The sequence below is a fragment of the Coloeus monedula genome (genome assembly GCF_965178545.1).
Source record: "Coloeus monedula genome assembly, chromosome: 7".
In the NCBI taxonomy this organism is placed as follows: Eukaryota; Metazoa; Chordata; class Aves; order Passeriformes; family Corvidae; genus Coloeus; species Coloeus monedula.
Window position 1 is genome coordinate 17,267,882 of NC_138787.1, and position 16,983 is coordinate 17,284,864.

At 38.5% G+C, this 16,983-nt stretch overlaps 1 protein-coding gene across 34 annotated transcripts in view; it reads left to right on the top strand.

Moving 5' to 3' along the window:
• The window catches only part of TTN (titin), a 245,121-nt gene that overhangs the window by 182,260 nt on the left and 45,878 nt on the right, over positions 1-16,983 (top strand). For all 34 annotated transcript variants that reach the window (XM_082285106.1, XM_082285116.1, XM_082285134.1 and 31 more), the window contains 28 exons: positions 245-544; positions 635-937; positions 1,050-1,358; positions 1,443-1,724; positions 1,958-2,257; positions 2,398-2,691; positions 2,788-5,754; positions 5,855-6,175; positions 6,283-6,567; positions 6,775-7,074; positions 7,394-7,696; positions 8,760-9,035; positions 9,151-9,450; positions 9,541-9,843; positions 10,081-10,380; positions 10,508-10,795; positions 10,888-11,184; positions 11,274-11,576; positions 11,669-11,974; positions 12,749-13,036; positions 13,140-13,430; positions 13,525-13,812; positions 13,979-14,569; positions 14,663-14,767; positions 15,244-15,441; positions 15,526-15,822; positions 15,942-16,529; positions 16,623-16,925. In XM_082285106.1, the coding sequence (XP_082141232.1) occupies positions 245-544; positions 635-937; positions 1,050-1,358; positions 1,443-1,724; positions 1,958-2,257; positions 2,398-2,691; positions 2,788-5,754; positions 5,855-6,175; positions 6,283-6,567; positions 6,775-7,074; positions 7,394-7,696; positions 8,760-9,035; positions 9,151-9,450; positions 9,541-9,843; positions 10,081-10,380; positions 10,508-10,795; positions 10,888-11,184; positions 11,274-11,576; positions 11,669-11,974; positions 12,749-13,036; positions 13,140-13,430; positions 13,525-13,812; positions 13,979-14,569; positions 14,663-14,767; positions 15,244-15,441; positions 15,526-15,822; positions 15,942-16,529; positions 16,623-16,925 (11,286 nt within the window). The remainder of the gene's footprint in view (positions 1-244; positions 545-634; positions 938-1,049; positions 1,359-1,442; positions 1,725-1,957; positions 2,258-2,397; positions 2,692-2,787; positions 5,755-5,854; positions 6,176-6,282; positions 6,568-6,774; positions 7,075-7,393; positions 7,697-8,759; positions 9,036-9,150; positions 9,451-9,540; positions 9,844-10,080; positions 10,381-10,507; positions 10,796-10,887; positions 11,185-11,273; positions 11,577-11,668; positions 11,975-12,748; positions 13,037-13,139; positions 13,431-13,524; positions 13,813-13,978; positions 14,570-14,662; positions 14,768-15,243; positions 15,442-15,525; positions 15,823-15,941; positions 16,530-16,622; positions 16,926-16,983) is intronic.

The window sequence follows — 16,983 nt, forward strand, 5'->3', positions numbered from 1 at the left end:
TTTAGGGAATGTCAACACTGTAGAAAATGTTAATCACCAAATACGTTATGAGTAGTAAGGAATTAATTCCAGTATGTCAAACAAATAGGAATAGCCCTGAAGTCTTGATGCCTTATTGTAACTATGATGTCAGGTTTCTAATTTTATGCTATATTTGCTGTATGCTGTATTGACACTGTTTAATCTAAGTTGTTTTGTGAAGTTCATAAAAAGGCATGAGTATGGTTTACTTTTTCTTAAACAGATCGCCCATCACCTCCAGTAGGCCCAGTTATATTTGATGAAGTCTTTAAAGATCATATGGTAGTTTCCTGGAAACCTCCGTTAGATGATGGAGGCAGTGAAATTACAAATTACATAATTGAGAAGAAGGATGCACACAAAGACTTGTGGATGCCAGTTACATCTGCCACAGTGAAGACCACATGCAAAATTCCCAAGCTGCTTGAAGGAAGAGAATACCAAATTCGAATTTATGCTGAAAATCTTTATGGCATAAGTGATCCTCTCATCTCTGATGAGATGAAAGCCAAGGACCGTTTCCGTAAGTTTTTCATTTGCAATTATATTTGGATACTCCAATCTTTATTCTGTTTGTAATGCTCATACACTCTTTTTTTTCTCCTCACCCCAGGTGTTCCTGATGCACCTGAGCAACCAATCATTAAGGATATAACCAAAGATTCTGCAGTAGTGGTTTGGAACAAGCCATATGATGGAGGCAAGCCAATAACAAACTATATTGTAGAAAAGAAGGAAACAATGGCTACAAGATGGGTCAAAGTTACCAAAGACCCAATTTTCCCCGGTACAAAGTTCAAAGTACCTGATCTCCTTGAAGGCTGTCAATATGAATTCCGTGTTTCAGCAGAAAATGAAATTGGCGTTGGTGATCCTAGTCCACCATCAAAGCCAATTTTTGCTAGAGATCCAATCGGTAAAGTATCACATTTCATTTGTCATTGAAATTTTAATGCACTCAGTTTCAGTTAGAAAATTATTCTAATAATTTTTTTTTCTCCCGTTTCATTTTTTTGCTTTTTTAACAGCAAAACCAAGTCCACCTGTTAATCCAGAAGCAGTAGATAAAACTAAAAATTCAGTTGATTTATCTTGGCAACCACCTCGCCATGATGGAAATAGCAAGATAATTGGCTATCTTATAGAATATCAGAAAGTTGGAGATGAAGAGTGGAAACAGGCTAATCTTACAGCAGATTCTTGTCCTGAAACAAACTACAAAGTCACTGGTCTTACTGAGGGATTAACGTATAAATTCAGGGTCAAGGCAGTCAATGCAGCAGGCGAATCTGATCCAGCGCATGTTCCTGATCCGGTCGAAGTAAAGGACAGGCTTGGTGAGTTTAATAAAATCAGATAAGTTTACCTAAGAACAGACTTTTTTTTCCCCATTCTGTAAAAACTTACGTTTTTCATTCCAGAACCTCCTGAGTTAATACTTGATGCTAATATGGCCCGAGAACAGCATGTAAAAGCTGGAGATACCCTGAGACTTAGTGCTGTTATTAAGGGTGTTCCATTCCCAAAAGTTACTTGGAAGAAAGAAGATCATGAAGTGTCACCCAAAGCTGATATTGAGGTTACAGGAGTTGGCAGTAAACTTGAAATCCGTAACACTGTCCATGAAGATGGTGGAATGTACTCCCTGACAGTTGAAAATCCAGCTGGTTCAAAGACTGTTTCAGTAAAAGTTGTGGTCTTAGGTAATCTTTTTGTGTTCCTTCTGTACAACATTTTTTTACTCTATAATTGGAGATTAAGAAATAAAGGAATTTCTGGATAATATCTATAAACCAAGTTATAAAAAATACACAGTAGAAAGAGGACTAAAAATTACATAAAATATAATATAATATAATTTATCTTGAAATGTACAAAGTTTTATAAGAATGCTGATTGCCAAATAAATAATGGATCCCATTTTTATCAATGTTAGATAAGCCTGGTCCACCCAGAAATCTGAACATCAGTGATGTTAGAAGCGACTCTTGTTATCTCACTTGGATGGAACCAGAAGATGATGGCGGCTCTGTCATTACCAACTATGTGGTGGAGAGGAGAGATGTAGCTTCTGCACAGTGGGTAGCCATCTCATCATCCTCCAAGAAACGCAGTCATATGGCTAAATATCTCATGGAAGGCACTCAGTATCTCTTCCGAGTTGCAGCTGAGAATCAATATGGTAGAGGTCCATATGTGGAAACGCTTAAACCTATCAAAGCTATAGATCCACTGCGTAAGTGCTTTTCAATGATATGATTTGTTTTGTTCATATGGGATTTGGTAATTTTGAGGTTGTCCTGTTGGTATGAACTTGATGCACTGGTACCATAGAGTTTTCATCCTAGTAACCATTTTGGTTTTGTATTTTAAAAGATCCTCCAGGGCCACCAAAGAATCTGCATCATGTAGATGTTGACAAGACTGAAGTTTCCCTTGTTTGGAATCGACCAGATCGTGATGGTGGTGCTGAGATAACTGGGTATTTAGTGGAATATCAAGAAGATGGTGCAGATGAATGGACTAAGTTCCAGACAGTCCCTATGCTAGACTGTGTTGTTACAGGCCTACAGAAAGGAAAAATATACAAATTCCGTGTGAGAGCTCAGAACATTGTTGGTCTTAGCCTTCCAGATACAACTATACCAATAGAGTGCCAAGAAAAACTAGGTAATTTTTGGTTTTTCATGTTGTTTCACTGATTCTTTCTCTTTTTCTATAAGCATTTGCCCTGAGAGTATAATTTCCATTTTTCTCTATTTTCAGTACCTCCATCTGTGGATCTAGATGTGAAGTTAATTGAAGGTCTCGTTGTTAAAGCTGGCACCACAGTGCGCCTTCCAGCGATTATGAGAGGTGTGCCAGTTCCCACAGCAAAATGGGTTACTGATGACACTGAAATTAAACCAGATGGCAAATACAAGATTGAGACTGACAATTACTCAACTGTGCTTACTATCAAAGACTGTGTAAGAAAAGATACGGGAGAATATCTACTCACAGTATCTAATGCAGCTGGCAGCAAAACTGTGGCTCTGCACCTTACAGTTTTGGATGTTCCAGGCCCACCAACTGGTCCTATTAATATTCTTGAAGTAACACCGGAATATATGGTTATTTCTTGGCGTCCTCCTAAAGATGATGGTGGGAGTCCTATAATTAATTATATTGTTGAGAAGCGTCAATCAAAGAAAGAAACCTGGGGAGTGGTTAGCTCTGGAACAAGTCACACAAAAATTAAGGTACCACGACTGCAGAAGGGCTGTGAATATATTTTCCGTGTTCGTGCTGAAAATAAGATAGGCATTGGTGCACCTCTGGATTCAGAACCAACAGTTGCTAAATACATGTTTGATCCACCATCCCCACCTGGTAAACCAACTGTTTATGATATTACAGAAAATGCTGCAACAGTGTCTTGGACTCTACCAAAATCTGATGGTGGAACTCCAATAACTGGTTATATACTTGAACGTCGGGAAGCATCTGGTAAATGGGTGCGTGTCAATAAGTCACCTATACTTGATATGAAATACAGAGTCACTGGTCTTTTTGAAGGCAACACATATGAATTCAGAGTTTTTGCAGAAAACATGGTGGGCTTAAGCAAACCATCTCCAAGCTCTGATCCAATAAAAGCATCACGTCCTATCACTCCTCCTGGACCACCTATAAATCCAAAATTAAAAGATAAAACTAAAGAATCAGCTGATCTTGTGTGGACAAAGCCCCTCAAGGATGGTGGCAGCCCAATTCTGGGATACATTGTGGAATGTCAGAAAACTGGAACTACACAGTGGAATAGGATTAATAAGGATGAACTCATTAGACAGTGTGCTTTCAGAGTACCTGGATTAATAGAAGGAAATGAATATAAGTTCCGAATAAAAGCTGTCAACATTGTGGGAGAGGGAGAACCAAGAGAACTACCAGAAACTGTACTTGCAAAGGATATTCTTGCTCCTCCAGAAGTAAGCCTAGATGTGACCTGTCGAGACTTAATTACTGTCCGAGTAGGTCAAACAATACATATTACTGGTAAAGTAAAAGGTCGACCAGATCCTGAAATAACATGGTCTAAAGATGGCAAAGTACTAGTCCAAGAAAAGCGTGTTGAAATACTTCATGATCTACCTAATGTTGAACTGCAAGTGAAAGAAGCCAAAAGATCTGATCATGGCAAATATATAATAGCAGCTAAGAACAGCTGTGGACATGCTCAAGCTTTTGCTGTTGTTAATGTACTTGACAGACCTGGACCATGTCAGAACCTGAAAATAAGCTATGTCACAAAAGACTCTTGTATGATCTCTTGGGAGAGTCCAGTGGATAATGGTGGCTCTGAAATTACAAATTACATAGTAGAATACCGTCAACCAAATCAGAGGGGATGGTCAATTGTCTCCTCTGATATTACTAAACGACTAGTAAAGGCAAATCTTATAGAGAACCAGGAATACTTCTTCAGAGTTTGTGCAGAGAACAAAATAGGTCCAGGTCCTTGCATTGAGACCAAGACTCCTATCCTTGCTATTAATCCTATTGACAAGCCTGGAGAGCCAGAAAATCTTCACATTGCAGAGAAAGGAAAGACATTTGTATATCTGAAATGGAGAAGGCCAGATTATGATGGTGGAAGTCCCAATTTAAGTTATCATGTTGAGAGAAAACTGAAAGATTCAGATGAATGGGAAAGAGTTCACAAAGGCAGCATTAAGGAAACACACTACATGGTAGATAAATGTGTGGAAAATAAAATTTACCAATTCCGAGTTCAAACCAAGAATGAGGCCGGTGAAAGTAACTGGGTAAAAACAGCTGAAGTTGTCGTGAAGGAAGATCTCCAGAAACCAGTGCTAGATTTGAAATTAAGTGGGGTTCTAACTGTGAAAGCAGGTGACACAATTAGAATTGAGGCTGGAGTCAGAGGAAAACCACAGCCTGAAGTTGTATGGACAAAAGACAAAGATGCCACAGACCTCACCAGATCTCCAAGAGTCAGTATTGAAACAACTTCTGACACATCTAAGTTTGTTCTCACAAAATCAAGGCGTACTGATGGCGGGAAATATGTGATTACTGCAACTAATGCAGCTGGTAGCTTTGTAGCATATGCTACTGTTATTGTCTTGGATAAACCAGGTCCTGTACGAAACTTGAAAGTCACTGACATTTCAAGTGATAGATGTACTGTTACTTGGGATCCTCCAGAAGATGATGGTGGTTGTGAAATACAGAACTACATCCTGGAAAAATGTGAAAGCAAACGTATGGTTTGGTCTACATACTCTTCCTCTGTCCTTACAAACTATGCAAAAGTGACACGCCTCATTGAAGGTAATGAATATATATTCAGAGTGCGTGCAGAGAATAAAATGGGCACTGGCCCACCAACAGAAACACATCCAATTATTGCAAAAACAAAGTATGATAGACCTGGACGCCCCGACCCTCCAGATGTTACAAGAGTTAGCAAAGAAGAGATGACTGTAGTTTGGAATCCACCAGAATATGATGGTGGCAAATCAATTACAGGATACATTTTAGAGAAGAAAGAGAAACGGTCACTAAGATGGGTTCCTGTTACTAAAACGCCAATCCCAGAGAGACGCAAGAAGGTTACTAATCTCTTCCCTGGTCATGAGTACCAGTTCCGTGTCAGTGCTGAAAATGAAGTCGGACTTGGAGAACCAAGCTTGCCATCAAGACCTGTAATAGCCAAAGACCCAATAGGTAAAATACCATTGAATTTTTCTGTATTATTTCAATATTACCGTAACAGATTGCTAAATTGTACACTGTGTTCTAATCTGTAATTTTTACTGTCTTGCAGAACCACCTGGTCCTCCAACAAACCTGAGAGTGGTTGATAGCACAAAGACTTCCTTAACCCTTGGCTGGGGAAAACCAGTGTATGATGGTGGTGCTCCAATTATTGGATATGTTGTGGAAATGAGACCAAAAGTTGAGGGTGCTGATCCTGAAGCAGGATGGAAACGATGTAATGTTGCTGCTCAAGTTATTCATACAGAATTCACAGCTACCAGCCTGGATGAGAAACAATTGTATGAGTTCAGGGTTTCTGCCCAAAACCAGGTTGGCCTTGGCCGACCAGCAGAATTGAAAGAAGCTGTGTCTCCCAAGGAAATTCTTGGTGAGTTTTCCCATCCTCTTTTGAGGTGTTTACACACAACCTTTATTTGCTTTAGGCTTATTTCATTTCATGAGCAAAACCTTGAATTTTATTTCTTTGTCTTTCAGAACCTCCTGAGATTGAGTTGGATGCAAGCATGAGAAAGTTAGTCGTAGTCAGAGCAGGATGCCCTATTAGACTTTTTGCCATTATTAGGGGTCGCCCAGCACCAAAAGTCACCTGGAGGAGAATGGGCATTGATAATGTTATCAGAAAAGGACAAGTTGATCTGGTTGACACTATGGCCTTCTGTGTCATTCCCAATTCAACACGTGATGACTCAGGCAAATATTCATTGACACTTGTTAATGCAGCTGGAGAAAAGGCTGTATTTGTGAACGTCAGAGTTCTGGGTAAGTAATGAGAGAAATACCTCAAGACAATTTTATAACTATTTTGAATGTTTCTTGCAGGAATATTTATGACCTCCAGGTATGACAGTTTTTGAGCACAACTCTATCACCTAACACTAACTCCCTCCATGTAGAAAGCTTTTAGCCCCCTTTAATTTTTACTTACTAAAGAAGAAAGTACTAACATAAATTGAAATTTCTTCATAGATACTCCTGGACCTGTGTCAGACTTCAAGGTTTCAGATGTTACCAAGATGTCATGCCATCTTTCATGGGCACCTCCAGAGAATGATGGGGGTAGCCCAGTGACTCATTACATCCTGCAGAAACGGGAGGCTGACAGGAAGACCTGGGCAACAGTCACAGCAGAACTAAAGAAAACTAGTTTCCAAATAGCGAACCTTGTACCTGGAAATGAATATTACTTTAGAGTAACAGCAGTAAATGAATATGGGTCTGGTGTTCCAAGTGACATACCAAAACCAATTCTAGCATCAGATCCACTAAGTGAGTATGCCTTCATGTATATTTTATGTTTGCCTTCATGGATATTTTCTGTTTGTTTTTCTCTAATTTTAGTGGGATTTTGCAATTTTTGAGTTAATGCTTCTAAATTGAGCTAACTACTCAAGGATAAAAATAAGTATTTCTGTGTCAGTTTCTTTCAAATAATACGACCAATGAATATAGTACTTTTGAAATTATTACGAGTTTCGCTCATTTCTGTATTGTCCTTGTTGAATTAGCATGGATAACATCCAATATTCAAAGAGTAAGAAAATCTTGGAAATTTAATGTTTACCATCTTTCTTTTTTCCCCTGAAAGGTGAACCTGATCCACCAAGAAAACTTGAAGTTACTGAAATTACAAAGAATAGTGCTACTTTAGGCTGGCTGCCGCCACTTCGTGATGGAGGCTCTAAAATTGATGGATACATTGTTAGCTATAAAGAGCATGATCAACCAGCAGATCGCTGGACAGAATATTCAGTTGTTAAAGATCTCTCCATTGTTGTAGCTGGTCTGAAAGAAGGAAAGAAGTACAACTTTAGAGTGGCAGCTAGAAATGCTGTAGGAGTAAGCTTGCCAGTAGAAGCTGCGGGAGAATATGAAATTAAAGAACAACTCAGTAAGTAACAATTTAAATACCACCTAATATATTGCTTTAATAATTAAATGAGCGAGATATACAGTTCTTTGAGTCACAGAAAGACATTTGCTTTATGGAGTTATCCGGAGGGTTGTGATTAACTGTACTGAATATTTTGACAGGTCAGAAAAAAAGTGAGAATTGACCACTAATTTAGAACTATTAAATAATTTTTCAGGTATGGTTTCAGTTGGAACCAGAAGATAAGAATTAGGGAAAAATAACAAATACCTTCAATGAAGTTTAAATGAAAGAGAAAAAGTGTCAGACTCGTAGTTTGAGAGATAAATGGGAAAGTGGGAGCTGTTTTAATATAAGAGAAAATAAGTGGTTTAGATTGTAAAGTTGGTTGAGAATATAAACAAAAATCAGGGAGGACAGGCTGGCCTATTTAAGGTGGCAGGGTTCTTGAGGCACATGAAGATGTAGGGAAAGGGCAAGATGAGTAGAATCTTCTTAATTTGGGACATGTGAAGAGAAAGAGAGAAGTACAGAAACAGGAGAACAAAAACTAGCTGGTGGAAGGAAGTACACCAAATATGCTGTCAGGTTTCTTTTGGAAAAAAAAATTTATTTTGTGCAAAAGAAGAAGCAGGAGAAAAATAATTCAAGGATACAGAAAGATTAACTGTGCAAGCAAGTTTATCTCAGTGACAACTTCAGTTTTCTGCATGTTTGTCTTGTAGAAAGTCAGCAATAAGTGATTTTGCTTATTGGTTTCAGATAAAAAGAGGATTTATATTTCATGCATTAATAGTGCAAAAATTTCTACATAAATGTGTGTGAAGGCAATCCAAATTCATAAATATTTTCTTATAAACTGTACAATAATGTAAAAGTAAGACTGAAATGGATATTGTCACCTGCAGAAACTGAAGTTGTCCATAAGAGGAACCTAAATTAAAGATTTTCTAGTCATTTCTACAGGTGATTCCACTTAAGAGAGAAGCAGAGAAGTTTCACATGAAAAAATAAGAAAAAGTAATTTAATATGTCACAGAAGTTGAATTTATTTGCCTCTGTGTGATTTTTTTTTTTACAGTCCCACCTAAGATTCTGATGCCTGATCATGTTCACATTAAAGCTGGAAAGAAACTGAGAATTGAAGCTCATGTATATGGGAAGCCTCAGCCAGTCTGTAAATGGTTGAAAGGAGATCAAGATGTAGTTACATCTAGTCGCCTTGCTGTGCACAAAGCAGAAAAATCTTCTGTTCTTATCATTAAGGATGTGACTAGAAAAGATACTGATTTTTACACTCTTACTGCAGAAAATAGCTCTGGTACTGATAGTCAGAAAATCAGAGTGACAGTCATGGGTATGTTCCATTTGGTTGTTTTTCAGTCCAGCTTTATATTAAGCTGGTTTTAGTATATTCTAGTGGTTGTAATTTTCTTTCATCCCTTTTTTTTTAATATACTTGTTTTGTGCAGATAAACCAGGTCCTCCACAGCCTCCATTTGATATTTCTGAAATAGATGCTGATGCTTGCACTCTTTCATGGCATATACCTCTTGAAGATGGTGGCAGCAACATTACAAACTATGTAGTTGAGAAATGTGATGTAAGCCGAGGAGACTGGGTAACAGCTGTATCTTCTGTCACAAAGACAAGCTGCAGAATTGGAAAACTGATTCCTGGAGAGGAGTATATGTTCCGTGTTCGTGCTGAAAATCGTTTTGGGATTTCTGAGCCACTTCCTTCTGGCAAGATGATCGCAAGGTTCCCATTTGGTATGCCAGTTTTTGATAGCAGCATTTCTCTATTTAATCTTTCTAGTAAGAAAACATACAATTGATATCTATCTTTGTATTTCTTTCTAGATGTTCCCAGTGAACCAAAGAATGCACGTATTACCAAGGTCAATAAGGACTGCATTTTTGTTGCTTGGGATAAACCAGACAGCGATGGAGGCAGTCCAATTACTGGTTATCTCATTGAGCGCAAAGAAAGGAACAGTTTGCTGTGGGTGAAAGCTAATGACACAGCTGTGCGCTCCACAGAATACCCTTGTGTGGGCCTCATCGAAGGTCTTGAGTATACTTTCAGAATTTATGCTTTGAACAGAGCTGGAGCAAGTAAACCTAGTAAACCAACTGAGTTTGTCACAGCAAGAGCACCAGTTGGTAAGCCAATACCAATACTTTGCAACAGACTGGTTTTATGATAATTTTCAGTTTATCTGCAACTTATTTTGATCTTTAGTTTTCCCTTCTGTTTATATTTTCATGTTTACTGTGACTTCACTCTGATTGCACTGTCTAGGTATGCAGTAAATAGGATCTAGTAATATTAAAGCCGTTTTTTAATGTGTTAACTCATTTTTGGGAAAATATACTTTAATATGTTTTTATTTGCTGTAGATCCCCCTGGAAAACCTGAAGTTATTGATGTCACTAAGAGTACTGCATCACTGGTATGGACAAGGCCAAAGCATGATGGTGGTAGCAAACTTATTGGCTACTTTGTGGAAGCTTGCAAATTACCTGGTGATAAATGGGTTCGGTGCAATACAACTCCACATCAAATACCCCTAGAAGAGTACACTGTGACTGGTTTGGAAGAAAATGCTCAGTACCAATTTAGAGCAATTGCCAAGACAGCAGTTAACATTAGCCAACCTTCTGAACCTTCTGATCCAGTGACCATTCATCCAGAAAATGGTAAGAAATGTAAAAGCATTTGATAGTTCTGGTAAGAGTCTGTACATGTTGGGAACTAACACTCGTGTGAAGAATGAGACATTTATCTCTTACTAGATTGATTAACTCTTGGACTCTTTCCCTTCAGTTCCTCCCAGAATAGAGTTGGATCTGTCTATGCAATCACAGCTTACAGTAAAAGCTGGAACTAATGTGCGTCTGGAGGCAAATGTATATGGCAAACCAATGCCAGCAATCACCTGGAAGAAAGAAGGAGAAATTTTAAAGCCATCTGAAGGTGTTAAGATCACCACGAAGAGAAATCTTGCTACAGTTGAGTTGTTCAGTGTTAACAGGAAGCAAACAGGAGACTACACTATTACTGCTGAAAATGCAAGTGGATCAAAGTCAGCAACCATTAGGCTTAAAGTACTTGGTAAGATAAAGACTGTCTATTAATAAATAAATTTCTAATTAAATGATATAGCAAGAGATGGAACTATAACAATGTGATGTTTATTGTCCTAGATAAGCCTGGCCCACCAGCCTCTGTCAAAATCAAACATATGTATGCAGATCGTGCGATGCTTTCTTGGGAGCCTCCTCTGGAAGATGGAGGTTCAGAAATTACTAACTACATTGTAGACAAGCGTGAAACAAGCAGACCTAACTGGGCCCAAGTCAGTGCCAATGTACCCATTACAAGCTGCACAGTGGAGAAACTAATAGAAGGACACGAGTATCAGTTCCGCATCTGTGCTGAAAACAAATACGGTGTTGGAGACCCCATCTTAACTGAACCAGCAGTTGCTAAGAATCCATATGGTAAGTGCTTTGTGGAATAGTTTCATTAGTCACTGGATTTTTGTCTACACCTAAGAATGTGAACATAATTTTCAAATAAATCTCCACAGATGTACCTGGACCTTGTGATCCACCAGTAATTAGCAATGTAACAAAAGACTTTATGACTGTTAGCTGGAAGCCACCAGCTAGTGATGGTGGATCCCCAATAACTGGTTATATACTTGAGAAGCGTGAAACGAAGGCTCTTAACTGGACAAAAGTTACCAGAAAGCCTGTCATTGAGAGAACGGTTAAAGCTACTGGACTCCAAGAAGGAACAGAATATGAGTTCCGGGTGATAGCATTGAATAAGGCTGGACCTGGCAAGCCTAGTGCACCATCAAAAGCAGTGTATGCTCGTGATCCTCAATGTAAGCTAAAAGTCTCAGACATTTTCTGTTATTATTTCCAAATGCATCATGCAGCATTTAGTATGCTAACTTAATGTTATTTTAATTCCCAGATCCTCCTGGCCCACCTGCTTTCCCAAAAGTGGTTGATACTACACGCAATTCGATAAGCCTCTCATGGAGCAAACCAGCATATGATGGAGGAAGCCCTATTATTGGTTATCTAGTGGAATCAAAAAGAGCTGACACAGACAACTGGGTCAGATGCAATCTACCCAAGAATTTACAGGCTACACAATTTGTGGTAACAGGGCTGATGGAAGATACAGAGTACCAGTTCCGTGTTTATGCTGTCAATAAGATTGGATACAGCGATCCTAGTGATGTTCCTGATAAACACACTGCCAAAGACATTTTAAGTATGTTCACTGAAAACAAACTGCCTTGTTGACTTTTGCTTCAATTTATGGGATGAGTTTCAAAGACACACTTTGTCACAGGTCACAGGCGCAGATTAATTTGGAACATGTTTTTAGTCAAAAAGTGTGGGCTAACAGTGGCTAATTTGGAAGAAAACAGGGCAGTTAGGAACAGAATAGAATTTGGCTGGTGTCTGCCTTTTTCACTTGTGTGCTTTATAGCCTTCTGCCTCCCACTGGATAGTCAAGATTTTTTTCTTTTTCTAATCCTAAAATTAGAATTTTCAGATCTCTCATTTTTCTTAAAACTTTCAGTCAACTTCCTATCTTCTAAATAATTTGAAGCCAAGATTACTATTCTAAGCAGCTGTGTGATTGATTATATGACACACTTACTCCTTAAGAGACATGCTGGCTTTTGTATGCGTTTTGCTGTATGTAGGAAAGCATTGCTTCACAAAACTGTCTTTCTTGAAGAAAAGCAGTAGAGTCCAGGAGGCTCTGAAACTCCTTTGAATTCTAGAGAAACTAGGAGCCTTTCTAACATAAATGGTGGAAAAGGCAGAAAAAGAAAAGGATGTGAAATCAGTGCAAAAAAATTGCATATTTGCAAATCACCTTCCAACAGGAGTCAGGACACTAATATCATCACGGGCATGAAAATTTGGGTTAGTCAAGTGAAATGTCAGTAAAAAGGGAGTTTTTGTCACAGTAACTTTTATGGTAGTCTTAAAGATGATGCTTTAATTACATGGGTTTTTCTGTTAAACACAGTTCCACCTGAAGGAGAACTTGATGCAGAACTAAGGAAAGTCCTTGTGTTGCGTGCTGGAGTCACAATGAGACTTTATGTGCCAGTAAGAGGACGTCCACCTCCTAAGATTTCATGGTCTAAAGTGGGTGCCAACCTAAGAGATAGACAAGGATTAGACATCAAGTCAACTGATTTTGATACCTTCCTGCGTTGTGAAAATGTAAATAAATATGATGCTGGAAAATATGTCCTCAGTCTGGAGAACAGCTGTGGCAAAAAGGCATACACCATTGTTGTAAAAGTACTTGGTAAGTCTCAGGGCTTTCCCCGTTAAAATATATTTGTTAACTTTTTCACTGGTTTTTAAAATTTTGTTACTAAATCAAATATGGTGATGTTGTGTTTATCTAGATACTCCAGGCCCACCTATTAACCTGATTGTAAAGGAAGCATCTAAAGATTCTGCCTTCATTACATGGGAACCTCCTCTAGTAGATGGGGGCAGTCCAATCACAAATTATGTTGTTGAAAAACGTGATGCAGAAAGAAAGTCGTGGTCCACTGTAACAACAGAATGTCCAAAGACTAGCTACAGGATAACTAACTTAGAGGAAGGCAAATCTTACTTCTTCAGAGTTTTTGCTGAAAATGAATATGGTATTGGTGATCCTTGTGAAACTCGTGATGCTGTCAAAGCTTCTGGTAGGAAAAATGAATCCTTTTCACCTATTTTTTAATTCTAATAATTTTTATTTTTAGCTTGAATGGACACTTACTATGCTTTTCTTCCTTCTAGAAACACCTGGGCCAGTTGTGGATCTAAAAGCTTCAGTTGTAACAAAATCCTCATGCAATTTGGTATGGAAGAAACCTATCAGTGATGGTGGAAGCCGTATTTCTGCATATATTGTTGAGGTCCTGATTGGTGAAGATAAATGGCAAGAAGTCATGCGGGGAAAGAACCTCCATTTTTCAATGAGAGACTTAAAAGAAGGACAAGAATACACTTTCAGAGTGAGGGCCCAAAACGATGCTGGATATGGAACTCCATCAGAGATCACAATTGTAGCAAGAGATGATGTTGGTGAGAAGCAAGATCATTAATTCAATGCTTTACTTACCCAAATTATCTTTTATGCATACTATCATTACTATGTACATATAGAAATAAGACACCTTTAAAACAGCATCTTCATTTTACAACAGAGTTTATGCATAGTGGAATAACTGGTTTCCTTCATTTTTTACAGTGGCACCTGAACTTGACTTAAGAGATCTACCTGATTTGTGCTATACAGCTAAAGAAGGTAGCAATTTCCGTCTTAAAATCCCTATGAAAGGCAAGCCTGTCCCAACCGTAACTTGGAAGAAGGATGAAGACCAGGCAATTACTGAGAGTGGAAGAGTTGCATTTGAATCTACAGCAGTTAACACCACTCTTGTAGTACATGACTGCCAGAAAGCTGATGCTGGGAAATACACAATAACTCTGAAGAATGTTGCTGGCAGCAAGGAAGGCACTATTTCTGTGAAAGTTGTTGGTAAACCTGGCATACCAACAGGTCCGGTGAAATTTGAAGAAGTCACAGCTGATGCCATAACCTTAAAGTGGGGCCCTCCAAAAGATGATGGTGGTTCAGAAATCACTAACTATGTTCTAGAGAAGAGAGATAATGTAAACAATAAGTGGATAACTTGTGCCTCTGCAGTCCAGAAAACCACATTTAGAGTTACGAGACTTCATGAAGGAAATGAATATACATTCAGGATCAGGGCTGAGAATAAGTATGGAGTAGGGGAAGGTCTTAAATCAGAGCCTATCGTTGCAAAACATCCATTTGGTAAGTACCCATTATAATTTTTGAAATCTAAAAAAAATATTTTAGAGGTGATAATAATTTTTAACATTACTGCATTTTTTCAATATTGTTTAGATGTCCCAGATGCTCCTCCACCTCCCAATATTGTTGCTGTTCGGCATGAGTCTGTAGCTTTGACTTGGACTGATCCCAGAAGAACTGGAGGTTCACCAATCACAGGTACATCCCCCAAAACCTCCCTAGTATTTCAGTTAATAGTTCTTTCTCTCTGTCAGAAGGTGAGATGAAAGTAACAGGTGTTTATGCATTAAATTAAGTGATTGATTGACTGATTAATTGACTGATTTTACTGGTTTACTTCCTAAGAAATAACTCAAATGTTGGGAAAATACTAACTGAGAAACAATATCTTTGCTCAGAACCGAAAAATGTAAAGAAATAAAGCCAAACTCACCTGTATGTGGCAATACTTGGGTCTATAAAATTAGCAATTTGCATTTGTGAACATCTCATCATTGCAATTACATACATCTGTTGTGTATGTTCACATTCATTTCTTAATCTGGTTTTCAGTGCTCCTCTTGCACAGTGTATGCAACGTGCAATATGGGCAGTAGGATGTTTCACAGTGCTGTGAGAAATTGAGATTTCTAGAAACCCCCCCCCATATTTTCATCTCATCATTTATCTTCTAGGTTATCACATTGAAGTTAAAGAAAGAAATAGTCTTCTGTGGAAGAGAGCAAATAAAACTCCAATAAGAATGAAAGATTTCAGAGTGACAGGGTTAACTGAAGGTCTGGAATATGAATTCAGAGTAATGGCAATCAATATGGCTGGAGTAGGTAAACCAAGTCTTCCATCTGAGCCAGTTGTGGCACTTGATCCTATTGGTAAGTCATCAGGAGAATAAAAAGGAAAATTCTGAAATTTGAAATAGCTTTTGTTTGACTGCTGTTTGTTATTTTTTCTTCTAGATCCTCCTGGGAAACCTGAAGTTATTAATGTAACCAGGAACTCAGTAACACTCATTTGGACAGAACCAAAATATGATGGTGGACATAAGTTAACAGGCTATATTGTTGAAAAGCGTGATTTACCCAAAAAGACTTGGACAAAAGCTAATCATGTGAATGTTCCAGACTGTGCATTTACTGTAACTGACCTTACTGAAGGCTGCAAATATGAGTTCAGAATTAGAGCAAAGAACACTGCTGGAGCTATCAGTCCTCCATCTGAATCCACAGGAACCATAATATGCAAGGATGAGTATGGTATGTAGATGGCATTGAAAAGGTAGAATTTTATTGGATAATTAATATCAAATCACTTTTGTTTCTTATCCCTGTGTTCTTGTTGTAACAATCAGTATTTTTTGTCTTTGTTTTGACAGAGGCACCAAGCATTGTTCTGGATCCTACTTTGAAGGAAGGTTTAACAGTAAAAGCAGGGGAAACCATCACACTGTCTGCTATTAGTATCCGTGGCAAACCACCTCCAACTTCCTCATGGTCAAAAGCTGGAAAAGACTTTAGACCTTCAGAGCTTGTGCACATTGAAACCAAACCAACTTCTTCTACTCTAAGTGTCAAATATGCAGCCAGAAAAGATTCTGGAGAATACACAATCACTGCAACCAATCCTTTTGGCACTAAGCAGGAGAGTGTACATGTGAAAGTTCTAGATATTCCAGGACCTCCAGGGCCTATTGAGATCAGCAATGTTTCAGCAGAAAAAGCGACTCTTACATGGACACCTCCTGCAGAAGATGGTGGATCACCAGTGAAATCATATGTTCTTGAAAAGAGAGAAACTAGTCGACTGCTCTGGACATTGGTTGCTGAAAACATTGAGAGCTGTAGGCATGTCGTTAGCAAGCTCATTCAAGGAAATGAATATGTTTTCCGTGTCTCAGCAGTAAATCAGTATGGCAAGGGTGAACCAGTACAATCAGAACCAGTTAAAATGGTGGATAGATTTGGTAAGTGGTACAAGCTAAGGGATTCCAGTGTGGTTTTATTAATTTTTAAAGACTTGATTTTTGGTTTAACTATACTTTTTTCTGCCTGAACAGGTCCTCCAGGTCCTCCTGGAAAACCAGAAGTAACAAATGTGACTAAAAATACTGTCACAGTTACTTGGAAAAGGCCAGTCGATGATGGTGGAAGTGAAATCACAGGTTACCATGTGGAGCGAAGAGAAAAGAAAGGTTTAAGATGGGTCAGAGCAACAAAGAAACCAGTTTCAGATCTTAGATGCAAAGTAACTGGTCTTCTGGAAGGAAATGAATATGAATTCCGTGTCAGTGCAGAAAATAGAGCTGGAGTTGGACCACCAAGCGATACTTCAAACTCAGTCCTTTGCAAAGATGTTGCTTGTCAGTATCATGCTTTTTCTTTTTGGGGTGGGTGGGATGGGCAGGGAGCACATTCAGA